The sequence below is a fragment of the Neomonachus schauinslandi genome, chromosome 8 (assembly GCF_002201575.2).
Source record: "Neomonachus schauinslandi chromosome 8, ASM220157v2, whole genome shotgun sequence".
NCBI classification, from domain to species: Eukaryota; Metazoa; Chordata; class Mammalia; order Carnivora; family Phocidae; genus Neomonachus; species Neomonachus schauinslandi.
In genome coordinates, this window is record NC_058410.1 from 45331188 (window position 1) to 45357749 (window position 26562).

Consider the following 26562-nt stretch of genomic DNA (forward strand, 5'->3'; position numbering starts at 1 on the left):
TTCAAATCATTTTATAGAATGCATTTTTTTTTTCAGTCTTTCAAACTTAAAATAATATTATATTCTTTTCTAGCTACCTGATGTACTATGCTTTCTTGTGATATTTGTGGTGAAACAGTAACCTCAGAACCAGACATGAAGGCTCACCTTCTAATTGTTCACATGGAAAATGAAGTTATATGTCCATTTTGCAAGTTGTCAGGCGTGAATTATGATGAAATGTGTTTTCATATTGAAACTGCTCATTTTGAGCAAAATGAACTAGAAAGAAGCTTTGAGAGAATCAATACAATACAGATTAGAACTTCAGATAACAGGAAAGACACCTTACAGTGTAGAATGGAAGTTAATTCTAGTGTCCATTCAGCTTGTGCATCTAATCATCCAAAAATTTCAGCTCAAAGCCTGCCTAATGATGGTACTTTAAAACATAAAGCCTTTTATTCGGAGAACTTAACTGAATCTAGAAAATTCCTTAAAAGTAAGGAAAAAGAGTGTGACCCATCTAAAATAAAAAGATCAATTTATGAAACAACGTATAGTCCTCCCGAATGTCCGTTCTGCGGAAGAATAGAAGATTGTAGTCAAGATATGGAAAATCATGTGAAAACAAAGCATGCTGATCTTTTAGACACTCCATCAGAAGGTAAGATACTCATTTTATGTAATAAGTAACAGTAGTGTCAGTTTAATATGTGGTGTCCTAAAAGTTGGTTTGTAAATCAGATTACTGCAAATGTGTTTTTTTTTAAAATTCAGCTTATAACGTTGTTCATTTGCTATTATTACGATATAAAAATACAGTTGTGGAAAAGAATTTTTTATTCAGATAATAAATGTTTCAACCACACTGAGAGTAGTTTTAGAACCTTTCTGAGGAGGAATATACTAAGAGTCCATTTTTCAGAGGGCATTCTCTTAACACCAGCCCAGTGGCATCTGAACTGTCTTGGACTCTGATTTTCTGTGGTTCTGAGTTTCACTCCCTTATGATCAGAGAACACACTCTATGATTTTAGTTCTTTTAAATGTGTTGAAACTTGTTTTATCTACCAAGGTATTGTATATGATCTATCTTGGTACATATTCCATGGACACTTGGGAAAGAGAAATATATTCTGCTGTTGTTGTCAATGGTTAGAGTGTTCTAAATTTGTCATTTAGATCATTTTGTTTGTATTCAGATCTTCTATATCCTTTCTAATTTCCTGTCTAGCCTTTTTTGAAAGGAGGTTGTTGAAGTCCACGATTATAATTGTGTATTTGTCTATTTTCCCTTTCAGCTTTCTCAGGCTTTATCTGTTTGGAGGCTCTGTTGTTGGTGAATACAGTACATTTAGAATCATCTCTTTTTCTTTACTGTTGAATTTTAAGAGTAATTTGTTTATTTTGGATATGAGTCCTTTATCAGATACGTGTTTTGCAGATATTTCTCAGTCTGGAGCTTGTCTTTTCATTCTCTTAACAGTGTTTTTCACAGAGCAGAAGTTTTAACTTTTAATGAAGTGCAACTTACTTGATTTCTTCATTTATGGATTGTGCTTTTGATGTTGTATCTAAAAACTCATCACCAAACCCAAGGTCACCTTTCCTATGTTATCTTCTAGAAGTTTTATAGTTATGAATTTTACATTTAAGTCTGTGATTCATTTGAGTTATTTTTTTAAAAGGTGTAAGGAGAGTCTAGATTCACTTTTTTAAAATTAATAAATATTTTTTACAGCAGTTTCAGGTTCACAGCAAAATTAAGGAAAAAGTACAGAGAATTCCATGTACTCACTGTCCTCATATACTCACAACCTCCTCCACTATCAATATCTGTACCAAGTGATACATTTGTTATGATCAATGAACTTACACTGACCCATCATTATCACCCAAAATCCATGGTTTCCATTAAGGTTCATTCTTGGTATTGTATATTCTATAGGTTTTGACAAATGTGTAATAACAACTACCCACCATTTTAGTTATCATGCAGAAGAGTTTCACTTCCCTAAAAATCCTCTGTGCTCCCTCTAGTCACCCCTCCCCAACCCCAACCCCAACCCCTGGCAATCACAGATCTTTCTACTATCTCTGTATTTTTGCCTTTTTCAGAATGTCATTGGAATCATACAGTATATAGCTTTTTCAGATTGATGTCTTTTACTTAGTAATATCCATTTAAGTTTTTCTCCATGTCTTTTCACGGTGTGATAGCTCTTTTTTTTAGGGCTGAATAATACTACATTGTCTGGATGTACTACAGTATATTTATCCATTCACCTACTGAAAAACATCTTGGTTGTTTCCAAGTTTTGGCAATTAGGAATAAAGTTGCTTTAAATATCCACATGCAGGTTTTTATATGGACAGAAATTTTCTATTCACTTGGGTAAATACCAAGGAATGTGATTAATGGATTGTATAATAATAGTGTGTTTAGTTTTAATAAGAAACTGCCAAACTCTTTCACAGTGGCAGTGAATGAGATTTCCTGTTGTCCCACATCCTCACCAGCATTTGGTATTGTCGGTGTTCCAGATTGTGGCCATTCTAATATTTGTGTTGTGGTATCTCATCTTAATTTAATTTGAAGTGTTCTCTCATAAACATAAATGAACATCTTTTTGTATGCCTCATTACCATCTGTATATCTTCTTTGGTAAAGTGTCTGTGAGGGTCTTCAGCCCACATTTTAATCCGGTTTTGGTTTTCTTATTGTTGATTTTTAAGAGTTCTTTGTATATTTTGGATAACGGATCTTTAGTACATGTATCTTTTGCAAATATTTTTTCCCATTCTGTGACTTGTCTTCTTATTCTCTTTGACAATGTCTTTTGCAGAGCAGAAGTTTTTTATATTAATGAAGTCTACCTTATCATTTATTTTGTAACTTCATCATGCCTTTGGTGTTTTCATCGCCATATCCTAAGTCATCTAAGTTTTCTCCTATGTTAATGTCCTAGGAGTTTTGTGGTTTCACATTTTAAGTTTAGGTCTATGATCCATTTTCAAGTTACTTCTTGTGAAGGACATAAGGTCTGAGTCTAGATTCATTTTCTTTGCATTTTGATGTCCACATGTTCCAGCACCATTTGTTGATAAGATTTTCTTTCCTCCATAGTTCTGTCTTTGCTTTGTCAAAGATTAGTCGACTGGGCTATTAGTCTATTTCTGGGCTCTCTGCTCTGTTCCGTTGATCTATTTGTTCTTTTTTCAGTACCACAGTGTCTTGATACTGTAACTTTCTACTAAGTTTTGAAGTCTGGTAGAGCCAGTCCTTTGACTTTGCTCTTCTTCAGTATTGTATTGGTTATTCTGGATCTTTTGCCTCTTCATATAAATTTTAGAATCAGCTACTTAATAGCCACAAAATAACTTGCTGGGATTTTTTATTGTGATTGTCTGGAATCTATAGATCAAGTTGGGAAGTATAGACATTGTGGCAATATGGAGTCCTATCATGAACAAGAAATATCTCAACATAGTTTTTCTTTGATTTCTTTCATCAGAATTTTGTATTTTTTCTCATGTATGTCTTTATATTTTGTTAGGTTTTTACCTCAGTATTTTTTTTTTGTATTAATTTGCCCAGTGGTGTCTTTCAAGGAATTGGTCCATTTCATCTAGTTTACAAATTTGTGGCATAGTTCATAATATAACTTTATTATCTTTGGAACGTACATGGGATATGTGATGTCCCCTTTTTTATTTCTGGTGTTAACAATCTGTGTTCTCTTTTTTCTTCTTCGTTAGCTTGGCTAGAGGCCTTTGGTTTCATTGTTTTTCTCTATTGGTTTTCTGTTTTCAATTTCATTGATTTCTGCTCTATTTTTTTTTTTTAATTTCTTCTGCTTATCTTGGATTTACCTTTTTAATTTTCATTTATTTCAAAATATTTTAAAATTTACCTTGAGATTTCTTTGGTACATTATTTAAATGTGTGTCTAATCTCCAAGTATTTGGGGATTTTTCAGCTCTTTCTCTTAATTTTTGTTTATTTCCCTTGTAGTTTGAGAGCAGACTGTTTGATTATAATTCTTTAATTCTTTAAATTTCTTAAGCTTTAATGGCCTAAATTATGTTTGATGGCCTAGAATGTGGTCTGTCTTGGTGAATATTTTATATGAGCTTAAGTAGAATGTGTATTCTGCTGTTGGATGAACTTGTGTATAAGCATCAATTATATTCAGTTGATTGATGGTACTCTTGAGTTCAGCTATATCCTTACTTACTTTCTGCCTGCTGGATTTGTCCACTACTAAAAGAGTAGTGTTAAAAATTCTCTAACTGTATAATAGCAGATGCGCCTGTTTCTTCTTGCAGTTCTGTTAATTTTTGCCTCATGTATTTTGACACTCTGTTAGGCCCATACACATTAAGGATTTTTATGTCTTTTTGGAGTATTGAACCCTTTGTCATTATGTAATGCCCCATTTTATCCTGGATAACATTCCTTGTTCTGAAATCTGCCCTCTCTGAAATTAATATTAGCTGACTCCGGATCTTTGTTTGGTTTTGGTTTTGGTTAGTGTTAGCATGATGTATCTTTTTCTATCCCTTCACTTTTAATCTATATTTGTATTTTTTTAAGATGTATTTATTTATTTTTGAGGGGGTGTGTGAATAGGCAGAGGGAGAGAATCTTCAGGTAGACTCCCCACTGAGCACAGAGCTCACGTAGGGCTCCATCTCACAACCCATGAGATCAAACCAAGTCAGATGCTTAACCAACTGAGGCACCCAGGCGCCCCTCTATATGTGTATTTATATTTAAAATGAATTTCTTGTAGACAACACACAGGTAGGTCTTATATTTTGCTCCACCTTGATAATCTGTCTTTTAATGTGTATGTTTAGACCAGTGATGTTTAAAGTGATTATTCCTATAGTTAGATTAATATACCATATTTGTTATTGTTTTCTATTTGTTGCCCTTGTTCTTTGCTTCTTTTTTTGTCTTCGACTTTTTTCCTGATTTTGTGGTTTAATTGAGCATTTTGTATGATTTTATTTTCTCTCCATGGGGAAAAACAGTTCATGCATGTAGTCTTTTGACCCTATTTGGCCACATAAGAATGATCCTTAGGCCTAGAACACTTCCTTCTCAAGAGATAGAGTTCTCACAGCCTGTGTATGGAAATAGCTTTCCCTGTTTCAGGCAATAATATATACTCCTTTGTTTTGCTTAAGCATGTGTGTCCTATGGCACCTGAACAGCCTTAATGCTAAATCTATCCTCTGCTGGAAGGGGATGACATCTTTCATTCTGTGGTGCAGGAGAGGTGTGTACAGACCAATTGCCCTGTGTGGGCTGCTGGAAGTGACCCACTGGCCATGGCAGACTAATGTCTAATACTGAAGAAGATCTTGCTCTTTCTGTTTACTGTGAGTCAAGTGTTCTGTCCAGTACTTGACAGCATTGTTTTCCGTGGCGATTCTGATATCAAGATGCATTTGGACTTCTACTCCTGATAATAGGCAAGAGATGTCACTTGCTCAGTACTCTCCTTTCTTAGCATATCAATTACACTTGTTTTTACTTTTTTAGTCCTTGGCCTAGAGTTTGCGGTATACATTAACAACTAATTCAAGTCTGCTTTTGAGTAACGTTGTATCACCATATGAGTACAAAGACCTTATAATAATAAGATATTCCTAATTCCTCCCCGTCCCTCATGTCATTGCTATCATTCATTTCAAGTAAATGTAAGCACACATGTATATACGTATATATATATACACACACACACACATAATTTAATACGTTGTTGCTATTTTTATTTTGAATAAACTTACCTTTTGTATCAATTAATGAGAAAAATAAAAGTTTTTATTTTATCATCTCCTGTTTCTTCCCTGATGCTCTTCCTTTAAGGATATCCATGTTTCTGACCAATATAATTTTCCTTCTCTCTGAAGAACTTCTTTTAACATTCCTTGCACAATTTCCCTCAATTTTTGTCTGAGAAATTCTTTATTTTTCCTTCACTTTTGAGGGATAATTTTGAATGGTACAGAATTTTAGGTTGGTGGGTTTTTTTTTTTCTTCTGGAAAATTTAAATATTTTACTCCTCTCTCTTATTACCTGAATGACTTCTGAGAGGTTGTATGTAATTCTTATCTTTGTTCCTCTATAGGCAAGGTGTTTTTTCCCTCTGGCTTCTTTCAAGATTTTTTATCTTTGATTTTTCTGAAGTCTGAATATGATGTGCCTAGATGTAATTTTTCGTATTTACTGTGCTTGGTGTTTTCTGAGCTTCCAAGATCTATAGTTTGATGTCTGACATTAACTTGGGGGATACTCTCAGACCTTATTGCTTTAAATAATACTTTTGTTCCTTTCTTTCTTCTCCTGGTATTCCCATTTTGTGTATGTTCTACCTTTTGCAGTTCTCCCACAGTTTTTGGAGATTGTGGGGTTTTTTTTTTATGTTTATGGGGGGAGGTTTTGGGGGGAGGGTCTTTTTCTCTTTACGTTTCATTTTGGGGAATATCTTTTCTCATCTCACACTCAGAGATTCTTTCCTCAGCCATGTCCAGCCTGCTAATAAGCCCACGTGTTTGATCTCTAGCATTTCTTTCTTTTTTTAGGATGTCACTTCTATTAACTTTTGAAGATTTATAGCACTTAAATTATGTTTGCTTGAATGTATGAAGGTTAAAAAAAATTTTTTCATAAAATACAAGAGCACCCAATTTGGTCATCAAGTAAAAGTAAAAACTGGGTTTCCTTTTAAAATTAGTCCAAGGTAGCATTTAGGAACTTAGTCGTAGGCTGCAGTGTTGACACCATGACAAAGCCAAGTATAGGGTTGTGTCTGGTTTTGTTTGGTTGTTTTCAGTAGCCAGTGCTCCTGGATTAAGTTCTGAAAATGGTCCAGTTGTAAGGCAGAGATCTATTTGGATTCCACCAGAGGTATGTTCCTTGAGTTGGCTGCTGTAGGATGAGGCACATTTTCTGGGACCCATGTCAACTACCTGCTAGTCATCAAGGTAAAAAAATTCATCGTCTCCTCCTTGGTATTCCATTCCATGGAAATCAGCTCAGTATTGCAAGATACTTCAGTTCCACCAAATCCTTTCACAAACTAGGATCTTTCTTATGACCCATCTGTGACAATTTCCAGTGTAGCTCCAAATTTTTAATAGTTGTGAGCAAACCATTCCAGGAGGGACATATTCTCAATCAGTTCATGTTCCTGTCCTGTCAGTGAAATGAGATTTATCCTTCTCTTATTCTTCAGTTAGAGAATTTTCTCCTCTTCTGTGCCTTGGCAATGAAGAACATTTCTCATAATATCCAGATTTTCATAAACTGTTAGAATCTCTACAGCTCCCACTTGCAAAGCCTTTAGTGTATCTTCATCTCCAAAACAGTACTTATCTGTCTTCTGGCTGCTTTCACCAAAATGTTGAATTAATATCTCTGTTTGAATGAATTTTACCTCAGTAGATAACTCAGTGGCCTGGTTTCCATATTCACCACCATAGGATATATCAACTAATTTTAAATCTTTTGACTGCAGCGTCTCTCCAAACATATCAGATTGACTTAGTTCAGTTTTAAGGTCAGCTGATCCACCTAAAATGAGACCGGTCACATTCATTTTGTGGAAATAAACAGCTGTCTAGCAGTCTCAGCTACTTTCTAAATATAGTTATTCCACTTCCAGATCAGGCCTTACATGTATGGATTGCTCGGCTCAGTGCTCAGGGTCCCTCTTCTGTGCCCAGTATCAGTCAGGTCTTGGTTTTTGCAGAGGTACTGCTTCTGGCCTGGGCAAGCTACACCTATCTACTTGCCGTGCTGCTTGATGGATGCAGCTCTTTGATCTCCTGCTCCAGTTAGGCAGTATGATCCCAATTCTAAGCTTTATGCTGAAGGCTTTATGTTGAATTTTGTACCTCACCATTTAGTTTGGAAGGAGGGTGCTGATAACTCAGCCCCTAAAATTCATGCGTAGACTGGCCCCCACTTACCGTTTTGATTTTCCTTTATACTTTTCTTTTCTTGCTTTGACCACAGATCCGAATATTTATTATTAATTTTTTCTTTTATTATAGTGGTAAGAGAGATGTGTGCTTATGCTCAATCTTCCATTTTGACCCCAGAAGTATAAAATAGCTTTAAATCCAACTATGAAGAGCTTTTACTTATTTAATAAGGTTAGTGGGCAGTGGACAATCTTTGACTTAGGGTGAAAAAAATCTAAAAGTTTTAAAAATAAAATCAACTGAATTATATCTCTAAAACAGACCATGATCAACCATTGTATGACTGTCCTATGTGTGGGCTCATCTGTACAAATTACCATATTCTCCAGGAACATGTTGACTTACATTTGGAAGAAAGCAACTTTGGACAAGGTATGTTGATATGTTAAAAATAAGAATCTCATGATTTAATTTCTGCTTCCTAGGATATATCTAATTTTTAGAGTAGTGATACAGAGGGAAAAAAGCATACTGGTTAAAAATAAATTTGTCCCTTTAAAGAATTCTAATGTAACTTCAACTTCTTTTTGGAAGTTGTTTCACAGAAAAGTTGTATAGGATGAACTGTTTTGAGCAGTAACTAAATTAGTGATTTTGCTAGTATTTAGAAGACAATGAAATATGTACACTTTAAGAAATCTGTTTGCTGAGGTTGAGGCCATTCGTTCAACAGCTAGAAATAACTGAATTTAGCATCAGGTCAGCAAAAGTTGTTGTTGAACTAGGAAACTGCCATATGGCACTTATAGTTTTTTAAAAATCTATGAACTGTATGATTTAAAGGTTTTTCAAGTTCATTTCCAGTTTGCCCAGTTTCTTATATTACCACTTACTAGTTTTGTAAGTGACTCTATACAATTTCCTCTCTGTTCCTTTCTTTTTGAATAGTGGCATTGATCATTGTGGTGCCTTAGAAGTAGGATTCTGTGAGTTTCAGAGTCCCATTGAAACAATATAAAGTAGACCCTAAGAGAAACCAATTGTGTTCTACTGGATTTCATTTTCTTAAGGTACATTGATATCTCCTGTTAATTCAGGGGTCTTCAGTACCCAGTATTAATGATCCTAATACCAATCAGTGATCTTCATGAGTAATATTTCTTGCTCACTCAGCCTAATCCCAAAATGAGAATCACTGGAGCAAAGATGTAACAGTCCTCTTCTCCAGTGATTCTCCACTGACTGCTGTGGAAAAATAACCCTCTGAAGCTGAAAGTCTGATAATTCTTTTGTTTATAATAGGCTTTGTATGGGTACATAAATTATTCTATAAGCCTATGATAGATAATGAAAGATATGTCCTGAGTAAATCACTGTAGATAGTGTCAGAATTATGCTAAAAATCAGTTGTAAATTGTTTATCTCTGGCAGTGGAAGTGGGGACCAAATAGGAAGATGTAGTAGAGACTGAGAGATTTGAAAGGAAAGAAAGAATATTCAAATACATAATTCAAATATCAAATTGGAAGTCAGGAAGACCAGATCCTGGCCAGAAGCCACTGACTAATATATCTGTGGGATACTGGGTAGAGAGGAAACAGGGCAACATGTTGCAAAGTTGTACCATTTGTTTGAGACCAGACTGTAATTAAGCTATACTTGGCAGACATATTTTTATGCTCTTCATTATTTCCTTTTCTCCCCCCAGTTTATTTTAAAAGCCAGTCTTCCTTATTTGTGTTAATAAGGAACACCAATGAAGAGTATTACTTGATTTCTCTAAGTTCTGGTTTCCTTAGGAAATAATATCTAACTTCCTAAGGTTGTTATGAGGATCAAATGAGATAATTAATGAAAAATGCTTGTCACAGCCTACCTATTCAGTGAATATTAGTGACTTAAGTGGAGGTTCTACCCTGTAGAAGCCATTCAAGTTCTGCTAGAAACAGTGTTTCCGTGACATCATAGTCATGGGTAAATATCAAAATAATAGCATTTATTCCATTTAAAAGATATGAGTTAACATATAATAGGTGAGATTTGAATTCAGTAGTTATTTTATTCTAAGCATTAAAAATATCTCATAGGCATAGATAGAGTCCAATGTTCTAGAGATCTAGAATTGGCTCACCAGCTTCAACAAGAAGAAGACAGAAAGAGGAGATCTGAAGAAGCACGACAAGAAATGGGAGAATTTCAGAAGCTGCAGGTACAAAAATTAATAACAATTGTAATATTTTGCTTCGGTAGAGTTCTTATTTTTCAAACATGCTGTCAAGACTGCAGCCTATTATTTTTGTCATTGTTGGTATACAAAATACTCTTTTTACATATGCATTTTATAATTCATAACAGCTACCACTTATAAGTACTCATTCTGGTCATGTACTGGGATAAGCACTTCATATATAGTATCTTAAGATCATCAAAACAACTCCCTAAATGACAAATGAGGAAGTAAAGACAGAGTGCTTATGTAGCTAGTAGTTTGTTCAGGTTCAGGCTGTATTAAATGGTAAAGCCTGGATTCAAACCTATGTTAAATTGACAGGGCAGATTAGGAAGCAAGTACTCAGAATTTAAGTGTTTGTGTAGATAGATACTTAAAAGAGAAACTTAGAATTAATATCTCCTGTCTGAGTGTTAAATTTTTTTAGTGATTGCAATTCAGGCATTTAAAAAGAGCCATTTTTAATAGAAAACCCAATTTTGGTGGTATTTGAGACTTTATCTTGGGTTGGTGGTATCTGCTGAAGTAAACTGGCAGCATCTAGTATATTTTAATGCATTTAAATTTTTAATAGATTTTTCTACTTTTTTCAGTCATAATTTTCTGTGAACTACTACCTGTGCTAATAATGCTCAGAGTTTCTAAAAACTTTTTCTATGTGCTAATAGGGTAACATTTGAATAAAAAGGGCTTATGATTGAATAGGTTTGAAAGTATTCAGTTAAACAGGTTTGTATACTGCAAGATTTCTCAAAACCTTTAATATACTAATGTGCATTGTACATACTATAATTTCGCAGACCTACTTCTGAGTTTTTCTTCTCAGGTGTTACACATGACTGTAATTCTCATTTTAGAATATCTAATTTAGGCTATTTTTCTCCTTGGTGATTCATTTATTTGCAAAACATTTTCCCACCAAGATTCAGAGGAGGAAAAAAAGTTGGCTTTTCCTCAGTTTTCTTTGTCTTATATAATTTTGAACATTATCAATACAAAAAGCTTCCAGTATTTAAGGGAGTTTGTTAAGTAACTTTGCAAGTTGTTTAGATCTCAAAAACTTTTTCCATAGAGGCTGTGTTATACATTGGAGATTCTCTATCCAGTGTGCAAAAAAACGTAGTTAATTTACTATGTAGAATTACTGCCTGAATGAATTATGGATTAAGTAGGCCTTCATAGGCTAGCCTGGAACCAAATAATAAGTACTGACAAGTTTTCTTAAATAAATCAGTATGTTCAGAACTCACTGCCTTTTTCCATACGTTTAGTAGGAAGACAGGATTCTCTACCTTCCCTAATACAAAGAAAGCAAATCTCTTGCCCTGGTGGTTGTTAACAGAGAAAGGCTGTTACTAACTTAGGGATTTGTGTGTGTGTGTGTGTTATTTATCTTTAATAAAAATCTTAAGAAAAATCTTTAAATAAAAATATCTAATAAAAAATCTTAATCTTGTATGAAAGTCTATAAACCAGAATGTTTCAATTAGCAATAATTGTGCCTCGGATAAACCTCATTGGCTACGATGCTGCCACTGCGCAAAGCTATAAACCAGAATGTTTCAAAGTACATTTCCAAATAAATAAAATTGTAGTAAGTTTCCATCCTCATCGAGGTAAAGGGACATAAAAAGTAAGTCATTTTTAGGGGCACCTGGGTGGCTCAGTTGGTTAAGCGACCGCCTTCGGCTCAGGTCATGATCCTGGAGTCCCGGGATCGAGTCCCACATCGGGCTCCCTGCTCGGCGGGGGGTCTGCTTCTCCCTCTGATCCTCCCCCTCTCATGCTCTCTGTCTCCCATTCTCTCTCTCAGATAAATAAATTAAAAAAAAATCTTTAAAAAAAAAAAAAGTAAGTCATTTTTATATTTGATAGAGACAATATGGTTTAGATAATTCTGGAGGATACAAACAACAGCAACTACGAAATATGGAGATAGAAGTCAATAGGGGAAGAATGCATCCATCTGAATTTCATAGAAGAAAAGCTGATATGATGGAATCGCTAGCTATTGGTATTGATGATGGAAAAACAAAAACTTCTGGTGAGTACTTAAACATCAAAATCATTATTTTAGTATTTCATGTAACAGTGAAGTAATAATCAGGATTTTTTGAATTTTGCTTAATTTTAATTATCCATAGTTTGTATACTTTTAGGTGAGACTATTCAAATAATTTTTTTAAATGTTTTTTTTTAAACCTCTGCACTTTTATTTTTTCATTAAATAATTCACTTAAAAATAATTTACTTTTATATTGTGTTCATTTACTTGACATTTGAAAATGAGCCTTTTAGAAGTTTTTATTGATGGTTACTGTTCTAGATCAATGCTGTGTGATAGAAATATAAGCGAGCCAAATATATATATATACATATATATTTTTTTAATTCCAATAGTCACATTAGAAAAAGTAAGAAAGAAGGATGAAGTGAAATTAATTTTAGTATTTTAAACCCTATGTGTCCATAATATTATTATTTCAACATATAATCAATATTAAAAACTATTAATGAAATATTTTACAATCTTTGTACATTCTTCAAAATCCAATGTGTATTTTATACTTTACAGAGTATTTTTATCTGGGCAATAACATCTCAAGTGCTTAATAGTCACACTTAGATAGTGCCTACTATATTGTTTTAGTATAGATTTAGACACTAAGATCTTTATATATATATATTGCATCATTTAACTCAAAACAGACATTCACTTGTATACTTTTACATTTTTCTGGATTAGTTAATTGTGATTTAGATAGATTAAATTACTTTCCCAACGTAACCACATAGTTACGTTGTATGTAATGTATACCACATGTATGTATACCACATATGATTCACAATCATATCTGCCTTGCTCCAAAGAATGCCTTTTCCATGATGTTTTTTAAGGTATCTTTTTAATATACCTATTAGTGTAGTAAAAAAATTTATATGGAAACAGCTTTGTTCTTGCCACAGAGATTCCTGATCTTACTGTTTTGAAGCTGTAAACCTCATATGTATTTTAAATCCCTTGTGCATCCCTTTCTGATTCTAATCCCTCCTCATCCACAAGGAGAACCGATACCCTGAATTTGGTATTTATTAGTCTCATATACTGTAATGCTTTTACCATATATGTAGGTATCCATAAATATATGTAATATTTTAATGTATTTAAACTATGTATAAATTGATATACATCTGTTTCTATTTGGTCTGCTCAGATATGTTGATTTTTATAGCTGTACTTCATTCATTTTGACTCTGGTATAGTATTTCCTTGTATGAGTTTTACACAACTTATTTACCTGTTTTCGTGGTTGACAAACATTTAGGTTGTTCATACAAATTATGAATAGGTTTTTTTTTGTTGTTTGTTTGGATGGTTTTGTTGTTGTTTTTTAATCCTTAATGCCCATTATCCATTTACCCCATCCACCACCCACCTCCCCTCAGTTTGTTCCCTTTTGTCAAGAGGTCTTTTTTAAGAGTTCCTCTGTAATGCATCCAGAACTGGAAATACTAGGTTAAAGGGCATATACATCTCTAACTTTGTTAAGGTTATTGCAGAATTGTTTTCCAAAATGATCATAATCTACATTTGCATCATTGTATTCTCACTCACACTTTGTATGGTGACACTTTTTAATTTTTGCTACTTGTTTTTGAAATTTTAATTTGCATTTTTCTAATTACTCCTGAGTTAGTTTCTTCAGTAAAAAACCTATTCCCTTCCTTTGTCTGTCCTCTTTTGGGTTGTCTTTTTCTTACTGATTTGTGGGAGTTCCTTCAATATTCAGGACACTAATTTGTTGATTATATGAAATACAAATGTCTTCTTCAATATTTATAATTTGCCTTTAAATTTTGTATATGGTATCTTTAATTAGAGTTTTAAATTTGAATTTAATCAAATTTCTGCCTTTGTCTTTATTTATATCCTAAGTGTCTTGTTTAAGGAAATCCCCCAACTCTGAGGTCATAAACATATTCCTTTATATTTTCTTTAAACATTTATACTTTGCTTTTCCTATTTCTACTTTTAATTCACTTGGGATTTATTTGTACATAAGTGTGTATGAGAGAGAAGGAGAGAGAGAAAGAGAAGGTGTGGATTTAATTTTTTCCCCTTATTTATAACAGTACTTTTAAGTTCTTATTACTGATGTATCTCAAGCAATAAGAAAGGAAAGCAACTCTGTACTTTCCCCACTTATTTGTAATTTCCTATGCCATATATTTTCATATCCATGAGTCTGTTTCTGAAGACCATCTTTATATTTCTTCAAGCGTTTCCATGTAAAAAGGTTTCTGTGGGATAGGACATTCCAGCAGATGTGGAATATGATTCATTAGGTTATACAGGAAGAAAATACTAGAATTTCTATTTGTTTTTAATTTATGTCACCCCTTAATTTCTATTTATGCATATGTTTAAAAATTACTATAGAATGTAGTAGAGTATGTATAATTTAGTACTAATATATCTGTAGAAGATTAAAGAATACTGCTCTGTAATGTATTATGTCCTTTTTGTAAACTGCTTTGAAATTCAGTGATTGTGTGGCAAAGATTTTTATTTTTATTAGTTGTGCAAATGTTAATTGAAGCAGCTATTAGTTAAAGCTATTATTTCTGTTTAACAATAGATTATAATTTAACAAAAGATATTGGAAAATATCTAAGGAAATTTAGGGGCCAAGGATAAAAAATTTTATTATGAGGAAATTTTTCTTTGGCAATTATATATGATGTGGTTGCTAAGACCATATTACCTAGACAGTGAGGCACCATTGTCTTAGTATAATAAGTAGTATGCTAGTGTTAGGAAAACTTGCATAGTAGTAATAAGACATGAACAAAGGTTATAACAGTAAAAAGATAAAGAAGATGGAATTGACAGGATTTAGATGGGGCACTTGAGGGAGAGACTAATATTAGAAATATATGAGACAGCCATCAAAGATGATAGGTTATCCTTCTAAATCTTCTAAGTCTCTTTTTTATTTTAGGAATTATTGAAGCACTTTACAGATACTATCAGAATGCGGCCACAGATGTGAGGCGCGTGTGGCTTTCCACAGGGGTGGATCACTTTCAATCGTCTTTTGGTGACAAAGGTTGGGGTTGTGGTTACCGAAATTTCCAGATGCTACTTTCATCATTACTGCAAAATGATGCTTATGACGATTGCTTGAAAGGTATGTGAAATACAGTTCTCTGAACGTGTCCACTGATATGTAGTTGGCCCTTGAAAAACATCAGTTTGCACTGCATATACGTGGGTTTTTTACAGTCTAATATTGTAAATGTATTTTCCTTATGATTTTTTCCTTATGATTTTCTTTGTTCTAGCTTTATTATAAGAATACAGTATATAATATGTATAACATATAAAATATGTGTTAATCAACTGTTCGTTTTATGTTTATTGGTAAGGCTCCCAGTCAACAGTAGGTTATTAGTAGTGAAGTTTTGGGGGAGCAAAAAGTTATATGCAGATTTTCAACTGTGCAGGCTATCAGTGCCCCTAACCTCCCTGTATTGTTCAAGGATCAACTGTACAAACAATATGGAATGAATTAATATATAGTACTTTAGTAACTATCATGTAACATGTTTGCTTGTATTATTTTAGGTATGTCAATTCCTTGCATTCCAAAAATTCAGTCTATGATTGAAGATGCGTGGAAGGAGGGTTTTGATCCTCAGGGTGCCTCTCAACTTAATAACAGGTTACAGGGGACAAAGGCCTGGATCGGAGCATGTGAAGTATATACACTTCTGACCTCCCTAAGGGTAAAGTATGTACCTGAAAACCCAAGTTAAGGTTATTGTCATACCTGGGAGGTTTTCTTTGTTGTTGTTTTTTTCTTTTATCAAAGGACAGTTAAAAAATAAAATTTAAGTGGCACTGAAAGGCTTATAAAAACCAGCAATTCAGTCCCTATCTTATGTTCTTCTCTCTTCTCAAGTCTGATTTCTCAGACGCAGCTGTTACGTCCATTGTTTCTGAATAATATGCTTTCAGGGCTTTTTTTTTTTTTCTTTTCTTTTGGTTAATCAGTTTTAGACGTTGTTGCATTTCCCTCACATTTCTTACCTGTGTTCACCCTCGATCCTTTTATTTTGGTTAATAATTAATAATTGTATTAATATTGTTCATTTCTGATTTTATTTCCTTTCCTGAAAAGCTTTTAAAAATTTTCCTTGAGTTAAGAATTGTCTTTTCTTTTCCTTTTTACTATTTGACTGCATCATGGTCTCAAACTTTTTCACAACCTCCACTTATGTAATCTGAGGCACTCCTATTCCTGGACTCTTCTTCCATGAAGCCCTCCATTGTCTTTGCTCTAGTCTCCTAGATTCCCTTCAAAGCTGTAATCATGTAGCATTTCTTCATTGTTTTCTTGAAGTAGAGCCAGGACTTTTTTCTGGATTCCCTGTCTTTATCTTTTTTGGATTGCTCTTCTGCTTAAACACATCTTTCATTAGCTTCCTAAGAAAAGGTGCCTAGTCCTTATTACTTAAATGATAGTTTGGGTGGCTGTGTTATTCTAAACTCAAAATCATTTTCAGATCAAATTAAGTTCTTACTCTGTTGACTTCTAGCAATCAGTGTTACTATTGAGAAGGTAAGATGTTATCTGATTTTCATTCCTTTTATGTGTAACCTATTTATTTTGTCTGGAAGTTTTTTGCATCATCTCTTAGTCCTGCTATTATGAAATTTCACCATGAATGTGGGGCTTTGATTCATTGTATTAGGCATTTGTTTTTCCTTTTGAATCTAGAATTGTGAATTGTAAGATCTCAGTATAGTGGTTAAGAGCTTGGACTTTGGAGTCAGACTGCCTACAATTGATTCTAGTTTTCCTACTTATTGGCTGGCTGTATGACTTAATTTGTCTGCAGCCTAGTCCCACCATTGATAAAAAGAACATGTAAATAGTAACTGCTTCATAGAGTTGCAGTGATATTAAGTGAGATGATCAAGTGCTTAGAACTGTGACTGGCATGTAATAAGAGCTCAGAGTTAACTGATAATTACGATTCCTCCATTTTCTTTATTCTTCTTTCTGGAACTTCTGGTAGTTGGCCACTGAACTCCTTTGACTTTTTAAGTTTATTGGTCATGTTTCTTTTTTTATCTTTGCTTTTTGTTTTACTATGTAGATTTTCTCAGCTTTATCTCCCAACTATTCTATTGAAATTTGTATCTTAGCAATCATGTTTTTAATTTTAAGGGGCAATTTCATAGCATCATAGTCTGTTATGGTTGCAAATTTTTTCCCAACATTTTCTTTCTATTCCTTGAATTTGTGGGTTTTTTCCATGTTAATTTGTTTTCACTCTATTTATTTTAGTCTTTTGCATTTTGAAGGCTTTCTTCGAACTTTTGTAAATCCCTAGTTGTCCATTCCTAAAGTGAGGATGAGGCACTAAAAGATCAGAGGTCCTATAGGATTACATGGAGCTTGCATATGAGCAGACTTCATTTATAGAATTTTAGGGGAAGCTTTCTGTTTGTTTGGGGAACTCTGAAAATTTTAATATAGGAAGAGATCTTTTCTAGGGGCCATTCAGAGAATTCTCCACTCTCCTGACTAGAGCTCCTGCATTGATGGAGGGAGTAGTTAAGCAGTGATTTGCCTTCTTTATGCAAATTTTCAATTCATGTCACATTATACCCCCATTACTACTCTCCCCAATACCTAGTGCCTCTAAGCTTCCGGCCTCTCTGGGATTTTAAGACAATTGTCTGGTTTTTTTTCATTCACTTTTATGTTTCCTTTCTGCTTTTCATTTTCCAGAAGTGCAGGGCAGTTTGGTCTGTCTCCATTCTCTTTGTCTTTGGCTGTTTGAATCATTTTCTGCTTCAGTATTATGTTGTTGGGCTTTCAAGAGGGAACAGAGATAGATGCTTATGATCATCTTTAATGGAAAGTTTGCCTTTAAACTTCATAGCTCTGTGTTTTCCTTTATGTTTGTTTCACATCATTTTTACCATATTAATTAATTAGATTCAGAGGTGAAACTATTTCTTAATTTTTAAATAGAAAAACTTTGGGGGTGCCTGGGTGGCTCAGTTGATGAAGCATCCAACTCTGGATTTCAGCTCAGGTCATGATCTCTAAATCAAAAGGACTATTTTAATGTCCTCTAACTTTATTTTTTCTTCTTGCCAGTCTGTTCACACTTTCAGATTACATATATTATATCATATACTAAGTTTTCAAGTCATGTTTAAGGGAAGGAAAATATCTGTCTAAAATACCTGATATATCCAGCTGTTTTCTTGGTGCCTGAAATAGTTTAATTTTTTAGTAAAACCTCTTTAATACTATGCTCTGAATTTTTTTTACTACTTGTTTAAATGTCTTCCTTTCGCTGTCTATGAATTATATTCTGTAGGGTACCATTCAGATTCTAAATCTAAATACGCAGTCAATTTCAAACCCAAAAGTACTGTAGCTACTTTTTTAACAATTTATCCAGAAGTTCATTTCAGCATTTAAAACTCAGTAGTAATCAGTTGAATGTTAGCCTCAACACTAAACTTCCTGAGGCTAAGGATAGCAACCATTATAATCTTGGTGTATTTGGAGACTATGTTTTTTTTTTTTTTTTTAATTTATTTATTTATTTGAGACAGAGAGAATGAGAGAGAGAGAGCACATGAGAGGGGGGAGGGTCAGAGGGAGAAGCAGACTCCCTGCCGAGCAGGGAGCCTGATGTGGGACTCGATCCAGGGACTCCAGGATCATGACCTGAGCCGAAGGCAGTTGCTTAACCAACTGAGCTACCCAGGCGCCTCTGGAGACTTTGTTAAGAGAGACAAGGAAGGACAGGATATCTGTCCTATACTTTAAAGTGACAGAAAAGCTTTTAGTTGCTTTTGCTTATAACCGAACTTTTATTATTTTTTTAAAGATTTTATTTATGAGAGAGAGAGAAAGAGCACATGCACAAAAGTGGGAGGGGCAGAGGGAGAGAGAGAATATCAAGCAGACTCTTTGCTCGGTGGGGAGCCTGACATGGGGCTGGATCCCACAACCCTGAGATCATGACCTGAGCAGAAATCAAGAGTTAGGCCCTTATCCCACTGAGCCACTCAGGCACCCCTTGCTTCTACCCGACCTATTAAAAATAGTTGCTGAGAAGTGTCAGTAGTGCTTCTGGTTAAAATAATTTCATTAATTCAAGGCTGACTTCCCCTTGAGGAAGGAATACCACTGTGATCTAGTGCCAAATAGTGAATAGATAGATGTATATATGAAAGGAGTACATACAGGGTTTTTCTGAGATCTTTGCAGGTATTCTTGTCTGTTACTGGAATTTGTGAGAGCCAAGAGGAAAAATAGGATATTTTTGATAGATGTGAATGGCTATTGCGGAATTAAAATTAGAAGTCAGCTTCTAATTGATCATCAGGTTTAGAGACTTTAGAATGAAAGTTGTGTCTCAGATTACATGTAGATGACTTTTAAAAAACCAAGTATGGGGGCGCCTGGGTGGCTCAGTCTTTAAGCGACTGCCTTCGGCTCAGGTCCTGATCCCTGGGTACTGGGATCGAGCCCCGCATCGGGGTCTCTGCTCAGCGGGAAGCCTGCCTCTCCCTCTCCCACTCCCCCGCCTGTGTTGCCTCTCTTGCTGTGTCTCTCTCTGTCAAATAAATAAATAAAATCTTAAAAAAAAAAAAAAAAGTATGGTCCTTATTTACTCTTCATAGAGATTTTGTATGTCAGAAAATGTAACTTTTAGGGCGCCTGGGTGGCTCAGTTGGTTAAGCGACTGCCTTCGGCTCAGGTCATGATCCTGGAGTCCTGGGATCAAGTCCCACATCGGGCTCCCAGCTCAGCAGGGAACCTGCTTCTCCCTCTGAACGTCTCCCCGCTGTTTCTCTCTCTCTCTCTCTCAAATAAATAAATAAATAAAATCTTTTAAAGAAAAGAAAATGTAACTTTTATATTAGTCATCAATCTTATTAAATCTTATTTAAATAATTATTTATTCATAAAATGACATTTTTCCAGATACATAATGAAACTTGTATTTATTTTCTTCTTAGGAAAATATTGATGAGATAAAATTAGTTCTAAATTAAAATTTTTTTGTATTTGATAACTCCATTGGTGAACATGTTTTAAAAACTATTTTCCAAACCATTTTGTCAATTTTTTAATAGATGCCGCATTGTTGATTTTCATAAGTCAACTGGTCCTTTGGGTACACATCCTCGTTTATTTGAATGGATATTGAACTATTATTCTTCAGAGAGAGAAGGGAGTCCAAAAGTAGTGTGTACATCTAAACCTCCAATCTATCTTCAGCATCAAGGTTGGTATAACTCATAGATGATAAGTATAGCTTATACCTTTAGAGGATAACTAATTGACTTTTGCTTGAGGACAGATTAAGATTCAGATAATAGGGAAGAGGGGAGTATTGTGACATTAGTCTGATTTTCAGAGCTACATTGTCATTATGGTACCTTCCTGGGTATTGAAGGGTGCTATCCCTTGTATATTTCAGGGCCACCTGGTTCACTTTCTTGTTCATCCCTTACGTCTTTATTTTTTAGGTCTCCATCTATGTCACTTCAGTGAGGCCTTCCCCTATCACCTTATTTAAAATTCCATCTTGTTATCAACCCCTCACCACTGGCATTTTCTGTCTCTCTTCCCTGCTTTATTTTTTTGCATCTAACATAATAATATGCTTAGTTACTTACCTTGTTTATAGGGTATTCCTTCCTTTTAGAGTGAAAACTCCATGAAGACAGGAATGTTTGTTCTGTTTGCTTCTGTATAACTAACTGCCTGGAATAGTGCCTGACACATGGATACTTGATAAACTTTGTTGAATGGATGATTTGAATCAACAGGAATAGGAGCAGTAAATGTTGGGAATTTCATCATTTAGGAATACAAGCTGTAAAGGTTAAACCCTCCCCATTGAAATTCTAGTATATATAAATTTACTTTTGTTAATCTTTTGGATTCATGAGAAATTTTGTGCTGTGGTAGATAATTTTCAAATGCTTTCATGCATTTGAAATAATGCATTTGAAATAATTTGGATAAGAAGAATCAAGGGATTAAGAAAGAAGAACTAAAATAATATGGCACAATAGACATAAAATTTTTTGCATTGAAGCCTTTAAGAAAAGAAAAATTGAACAAATGAAAACTGAAGGTTAGGAAATAGAACTAAAACTATTTGTGTCTTCAGAGTGAGACTACCTGTCAGAGGGACTGACTTTATTTCTGTTCTAAACACACATGTGCACACACTGCATACAGAGAATATATATATAGTGTGTGTGTATTTAATAACATGTCTATATGTATAGCAATAGACAGGAGACACACATATATATAGTTTTTTTTTTTTTATTTTTTGATAGGTCATAGTCGAACAGTTGTTGGAATTGAAGAGAGAAAAAACCGAACATTATGTTTACTAATATTTGATCCTGGATGTCCTTCTCGAGAAATGCAGAAACTGTTAAAGCCAGACATGGAGGCTAGCAATCTCAAGCAACTTCGGAAATTTGTGGGAAATTTAAAACATAAGCAATACCAGATAGTGGCAGTAGAGGGTGTTCTTTCTTCAGAGGAGAAAGTTGTAAGTATCTACATATTTGGTTATGTGAAGCTTGAACCAGTTGAACTTACAAGTTTAAAGTTTTTAGTTAGAATCAGTGTTAATCCCTTTGTATCTCATTCTGCATTATTTTGGTTTTAATTTCTGGAGTAGACATCTTTGAATTTCAAATGCTACCTAATGACTTTCAAATACTTTACTCAGAGCTTCATAAAAATATTTACTCTTATATAATTGTTAATAACATATATGGTAAAGAAAACCTCACTTAATCCCCGGAGACCTAACGCATATTGGTTTTAATAATTATGGTTTATTAAGTGTGATTCTTGTAATTATTGAGACTCCATCTTATGCATTTGGGGTTACTGGATATACACAGTTCTAGAATTTAAGTTCAGTACAGTTGCCTCTTTATCCCTTACAGTTAAGTGGTGACTGGTATGTTCATAAGAATTTCTAGGGATTGAGGGCGCCTGGGTGGCTCAGATGGTTAAGCGACTGCCATCGGCTCAGGTCATGATCCTGGAGTCCCGGGATCAAGTCCCGCATCGGGCTCCCTGCTTGGCGGGGAGTCTGCTTCTCCTCCCTCTGACCCTTCTCCCTCTCCTGCTCTCTGTCTCTCGTTCTCTCTCTCTCAAATAAATAAATAAAATCTTTAAAAAAAAAAAAAAAAAAGAAAGAACAAATTTAAAAAAAAGAATTTCTAGGGATTGAAAAGCCTCCACTTGGTATAAACTGAAGCTATGTAATGGCATATCAAGTCTAGAAAATGCACAGTTCCCAGAATCTTAAAAGAAAAAAAATGTCCCTATTAGACTACTCCACATGATTTGTTTCTCTCTGAGGAGAAAAGAGAGGACTAGAGAGAAGCATTTATGAAGAGTAACAGCATTACAGGGGAAAGCACTAAAATTACTTGAGAGAACTAGAGTTCATCTTTTCAGCCTCACAACTTGGAATATAAAGGCAAAGATTGTTTCAGAGGTTCTTCAATTTAATTATATCTCAAAGGTTTCTTTGCCATGACATAAATGCCAAAATTGCATTCATTTTTTCACCCTATCATTAATTTGGCTGCATAAAGTTAGAGATTAATTTTATTTATTTATTTATTTATTTATTTATTTATTTATTTATTTATTTATTCTTGACTTTTAAAAAGACATATTTTTATTTTATTTTTCAAAAGATTTTATTTGAGAGAGCACGCATGCACACACAAGCAGGGTGTGGGAGAGGGAGAAGTAAGCTCCCTGTTGGGCAGGGAGCCCCAGAACCCTGGGGTCATGACCCAAGAGGAAGGCAGATGCTTAACTAACTGAGCCACCCAGGTGCCCCTATATTTTTATTTTATTTTATTTTATTTTATTTTATTTATTTATTTGTCAGAGAGAGAGAGAGAGCACACCAGGGGGAGTAGCAGGCAGAGGGAGAAGCAGGCTCCCCGCTGAGCAAGGAGCTCAATATGGGACTTAATCCCAGGACACTGGGATCATGCATGACCTGAGCCGAAGGCAGATGTTTAACCAACTGAGCCATCCAAGTGTCCCTATATTTTTATTGTACTTCCAGTGTTGTTAACATACAATATTATATTGGTTTCAGGTGTACAATACAGCAATTCAGCAATTCTATACATTACTCAGTTAAGTGTGCTCTTAATCCCCTTTACCTAGTTCACCCATCCCCACACCCACCTCCCCTCTTGTAGCCATCTGTTCTCTATAGTTAAGAGTCTGTTTTTTGTTTGTTAGAGGTTAGTGTTAATAGTTACAAATACCAAGATGCTTGTTCATCAACAGAGCATAGGTGAGGTTAAATATTATCATGGAGCCTAGCTGAACATTTTAGTTGTTAACTTTCTGGTTTTAGAAACTGAGACATTGGTGTTAGAATACTAAAAATGTGCATTTGCTACTGTTCTTCTTCTTCTTTTTTTTTTTTGAGTCATGGAGAGTAGCTGTGTCTTTAACCAAAAAAATCAGAACTTGGCTGACTGTGTACAATGCTGCCAGATAGAGAAGAAATAATAATATGATTATAATTGTAATACTGATAAAGTAATACTTTATAATGCTTGCTTTGTGCTAGGCACCATCCTAAGCATTTTACACAAATATTAACTAATGTAATCTACACAACTGCCCCATGGAGTAGTCACTATTATTCCCATTTTACAGAGGAGGATGCCTAAGCTCAAAAAAGTTGTATCCTATTTCTAAAGTCACACAGCTGCTAAGTAACAAGAGGCAGGATTCCAATTCAGTCTATTTACATCCAGAGCCCTTCTCTGTATTGCTTCTTCTGGGAGGATACAAAGTCTCATCATTTCATGTTTGCTAATTAAGCTTGTATGTGAACAATTCACTTTTATTGAAAAGATAGGACAATATATTTTGAAAAATGAAAAGAAATCATCAGTTAACATTGTTTTCGCATATTGCTTTCAGGCTTAGGTTTTTGTTTTTTCCTTTTTTTAAAAAAAATCACTGTGTCTTAGAGTTATTCTGCCATTTTTTTTTTTTTTAAAGATTTTATTTTTATTTATTTGAGAGAGAGAATGAGATAGAGAGCATGAGAGGGGGGAGGGTCAGAAGGAGAAGCAGACTCCCTGCTGAGCAGGGAGCCTGATGCGGGACTCGATCCCAGGACTCCAGGATCATGACCTGAGCTGAAGGCAGTCGCTTAACCAACTGAGCCACCCAGGCGCCCTATTCTGCCATTTTTAACAGTGCTTGTATACATTATAGGAATTCAGCAAATACTGATGTACTGATTGATCTGCATATCACCAGATAGAAACCTGTGTCTTTTACTAAGGCCACATTAATGACTTTACTTTTTATTTCAGGGTGATTGTTTTTTTATAGCTCATTTTAAAATGTCTTTTTCCTCCTAAGTGATAGCTATAATTTTAATTGTAGGAATTTCAGAACAAATTTGGTATTTTAAAGTATCCCAAAATGTAGATATTTGTAACTGCATTTTATGTTTTGTTCTTCATATTTGGAGTTAATTATAATATTTTAATCATGCAGCTCTTATTCAAGGAGAGGAATCAGGTTTCAAAAAATTGTTTTTATCCTGACAACTGTCCTATAATTACCATAATACATTTCTGCCATAAATACATTTTGAGTATCTAATAATTCCAAACTGTTGTATATGTTTGAACACTTGTTTAGGTGAAAGGATTTATGTTGGAAAATATCTCCTAATGCAATTCAGTTAAGTAACGCATACAAACCTATTTAATAGCCATTTTCCTCAATTCTTTTCACACGTTGACATGTTGTAGTTAAATTCTGTCACTGCATTCTTTGTTTTCCATTATGTAATCTTGATTTAACTTTGTTTTAAATTAGCTTGGTATAATATACCTTGATTTGTAACTCAAGTTGTGAAAATAGAACAAATGTTTAAAAGGTCTTTTAGGGGGCGCCTGGGTGGCTCAGTTGGTTAAGCGACTGCCTTCAGCTCAGGTCATGATCCTGGAGTCCCGGGATCGAGTCCCGCATCGGGCTCCCTGCTCAGCAGGGGGTCTGCTTCTCCCTCTGCCCTCTTCCCTCTTGTGCTCTCTGTCTCTCATTCTCTCTCTCTCAAATAAATAAATAAAATCTTTAAAAAATAAAATAAAATAAAATAAATAAAAGGTCTTTTAGGGGCACCTAGGTGCCTCAGATGGTTAATCATCTGCCTTCAGTTCAGATCATGATCTCAGGATCCTAGGATCCAGCCCCCTTAGGCTCCCTGCTCAGAGGGGAATCTGCTTCTCCCTCTCCCTGTTCCCCCTGCTTGTGCTCTCTCTCTCTCAAATAAATGAATAAAAATCTTAAAAAAAAAAAAAGTCTTTTAAAGTGACATTTTTAAGACCATAATGAAGGAGATAATTTTCTTAAAGGTTCTCTGCTCACTGCTCTATCTCTCCTCTGTATTTATACATGTCTCTCTATGACTGTGATCCATCATTTTTACTTTTGACTCATTATTCCTTAAAACAATGAATTTTCTTTTTACTTTGTTTTGTGTTTATCTGGTATTTTGTTTAATTTTTTTCTTTTTTTTTTTTGGTTTGGCTTTAAAAATGTTTATTCCTGGGATGCCTGGGTGGCTCAGTCAGTTAAGCACCTGACTCAATCTCAGCTCAGGTCTTGATCTCAGAGTCTGTAGTTCAAGCCCCACGTCAGGCTCCACTCTGGGTCTGGAGCCTACTTAAAAAAAAAAAAAAAGTTTATTTCTAATTTCCTAAGTTTGAAGTTGTAATTTTTCTTAAGGAATTTTCATTATCTTGAAAAAATTTCTAGATTTTATTTTTTATATTAGATAATTAATATATATTCTAATAATTGACTTATTGCTTAAAATTAACAGTTCTTTAAAATTCCTTTTCAAGGCCAGGAGACAAGCTTCTCAAGTTTTCACAGCCGAGAAGATTCCTTGAAGAATTAAGCATTTCAGTGATCATGGAATTTTACTTTATTTTCCAAATTCAGATATTAAGGTCCCTAATACAGCTTACGAATCTGAATTCCTTACTCAACTTACAATTTAATTTCTAAAACATCTAAATCACACCTCGTGTACCTCATTCTTTAGTAACTATTTCAATAAACAATTTTGTTTGCATTATGAGTTCTGTATTTCCTCTCTATGTGTTAGAAACTGGTTTTGTATGATAATCATATGTAATATTTATTGGGTCCTTGTGTTAGGTATTCTTAGTATTTTCCATGTATTAATTACTGTAATCTTCAATTCTGTGAGACAAATTCTGTTAGTCCTGTAAGGAAGCTGAAGCTCTGCA

General features: G+C 34.4%; 1 protein-coding gene, 1 non-coding gene and 1 pseudogene across 2 annotated transcripts; 1 reads left to right on the forward strand and 2 right to left on the reverse strand.

Moving 5' to 3' along the window:
* The first annotated feature begins 56 nt into the window (after positions 1-56).
* On the forward strand, positions 57-26383 carry ZUP1 (zinc finger containing ubiquitin peptidase 1). The gene is made up of 9 exons (XM_021693233.1): positions 57-646; positions 8246-8356; positions 10012-10133; positions 12030-12198; positions 15158-15346; positions 15784-15949; positions 20335-20486; positions 21556-21776; positions 26152-26383. Exons 1-9 carry the CDS (start codon positions 88-90, stop codon positions 26197-26199), a joined length of 1737 nt encoding a protein of 578 aa, XP_021548908.1. The 5' UTR covers positions 57-87; the 3' UTR covers positions 26200-26383.
* LOC110583132 lies at positions 6971-7902 on the reverse strand (annotated as a pseudogene).
* On the reverse strand, positions 11564-11701 carry LOC123325671. The gene has a single exon (XR_006540584.1). It is a non-coding gene; the product is annotated as a U4 spliceosomal RNA (small nuclear RNA).
* Positions 26384-26562: the final 179 nt, after the last annotated feature.

Coding starts and splice junctions, on each gene's coding strand:
- ZUP1 (XM_021693233.1), top strand. CDS start 88: ATGCTTTCTTGTGATATTTGTGGTGAAACAGTAACCTCAGAACCAGAC. Junction 20,487..21,555: donor AATCTATCTTCAGCATCAAG/GTTGGTATAACT, acceptor ATTTTTTGATAG/GTCATAGTCGAACAGTTGTT. Junction 21,777..26,151: donor TTTCTTCAGAGGAGAAAGTT/GTAAGTATCTAC, acceptor TTCCTTTTCAAG/GCCAGGAGACAAGCTTCTCA.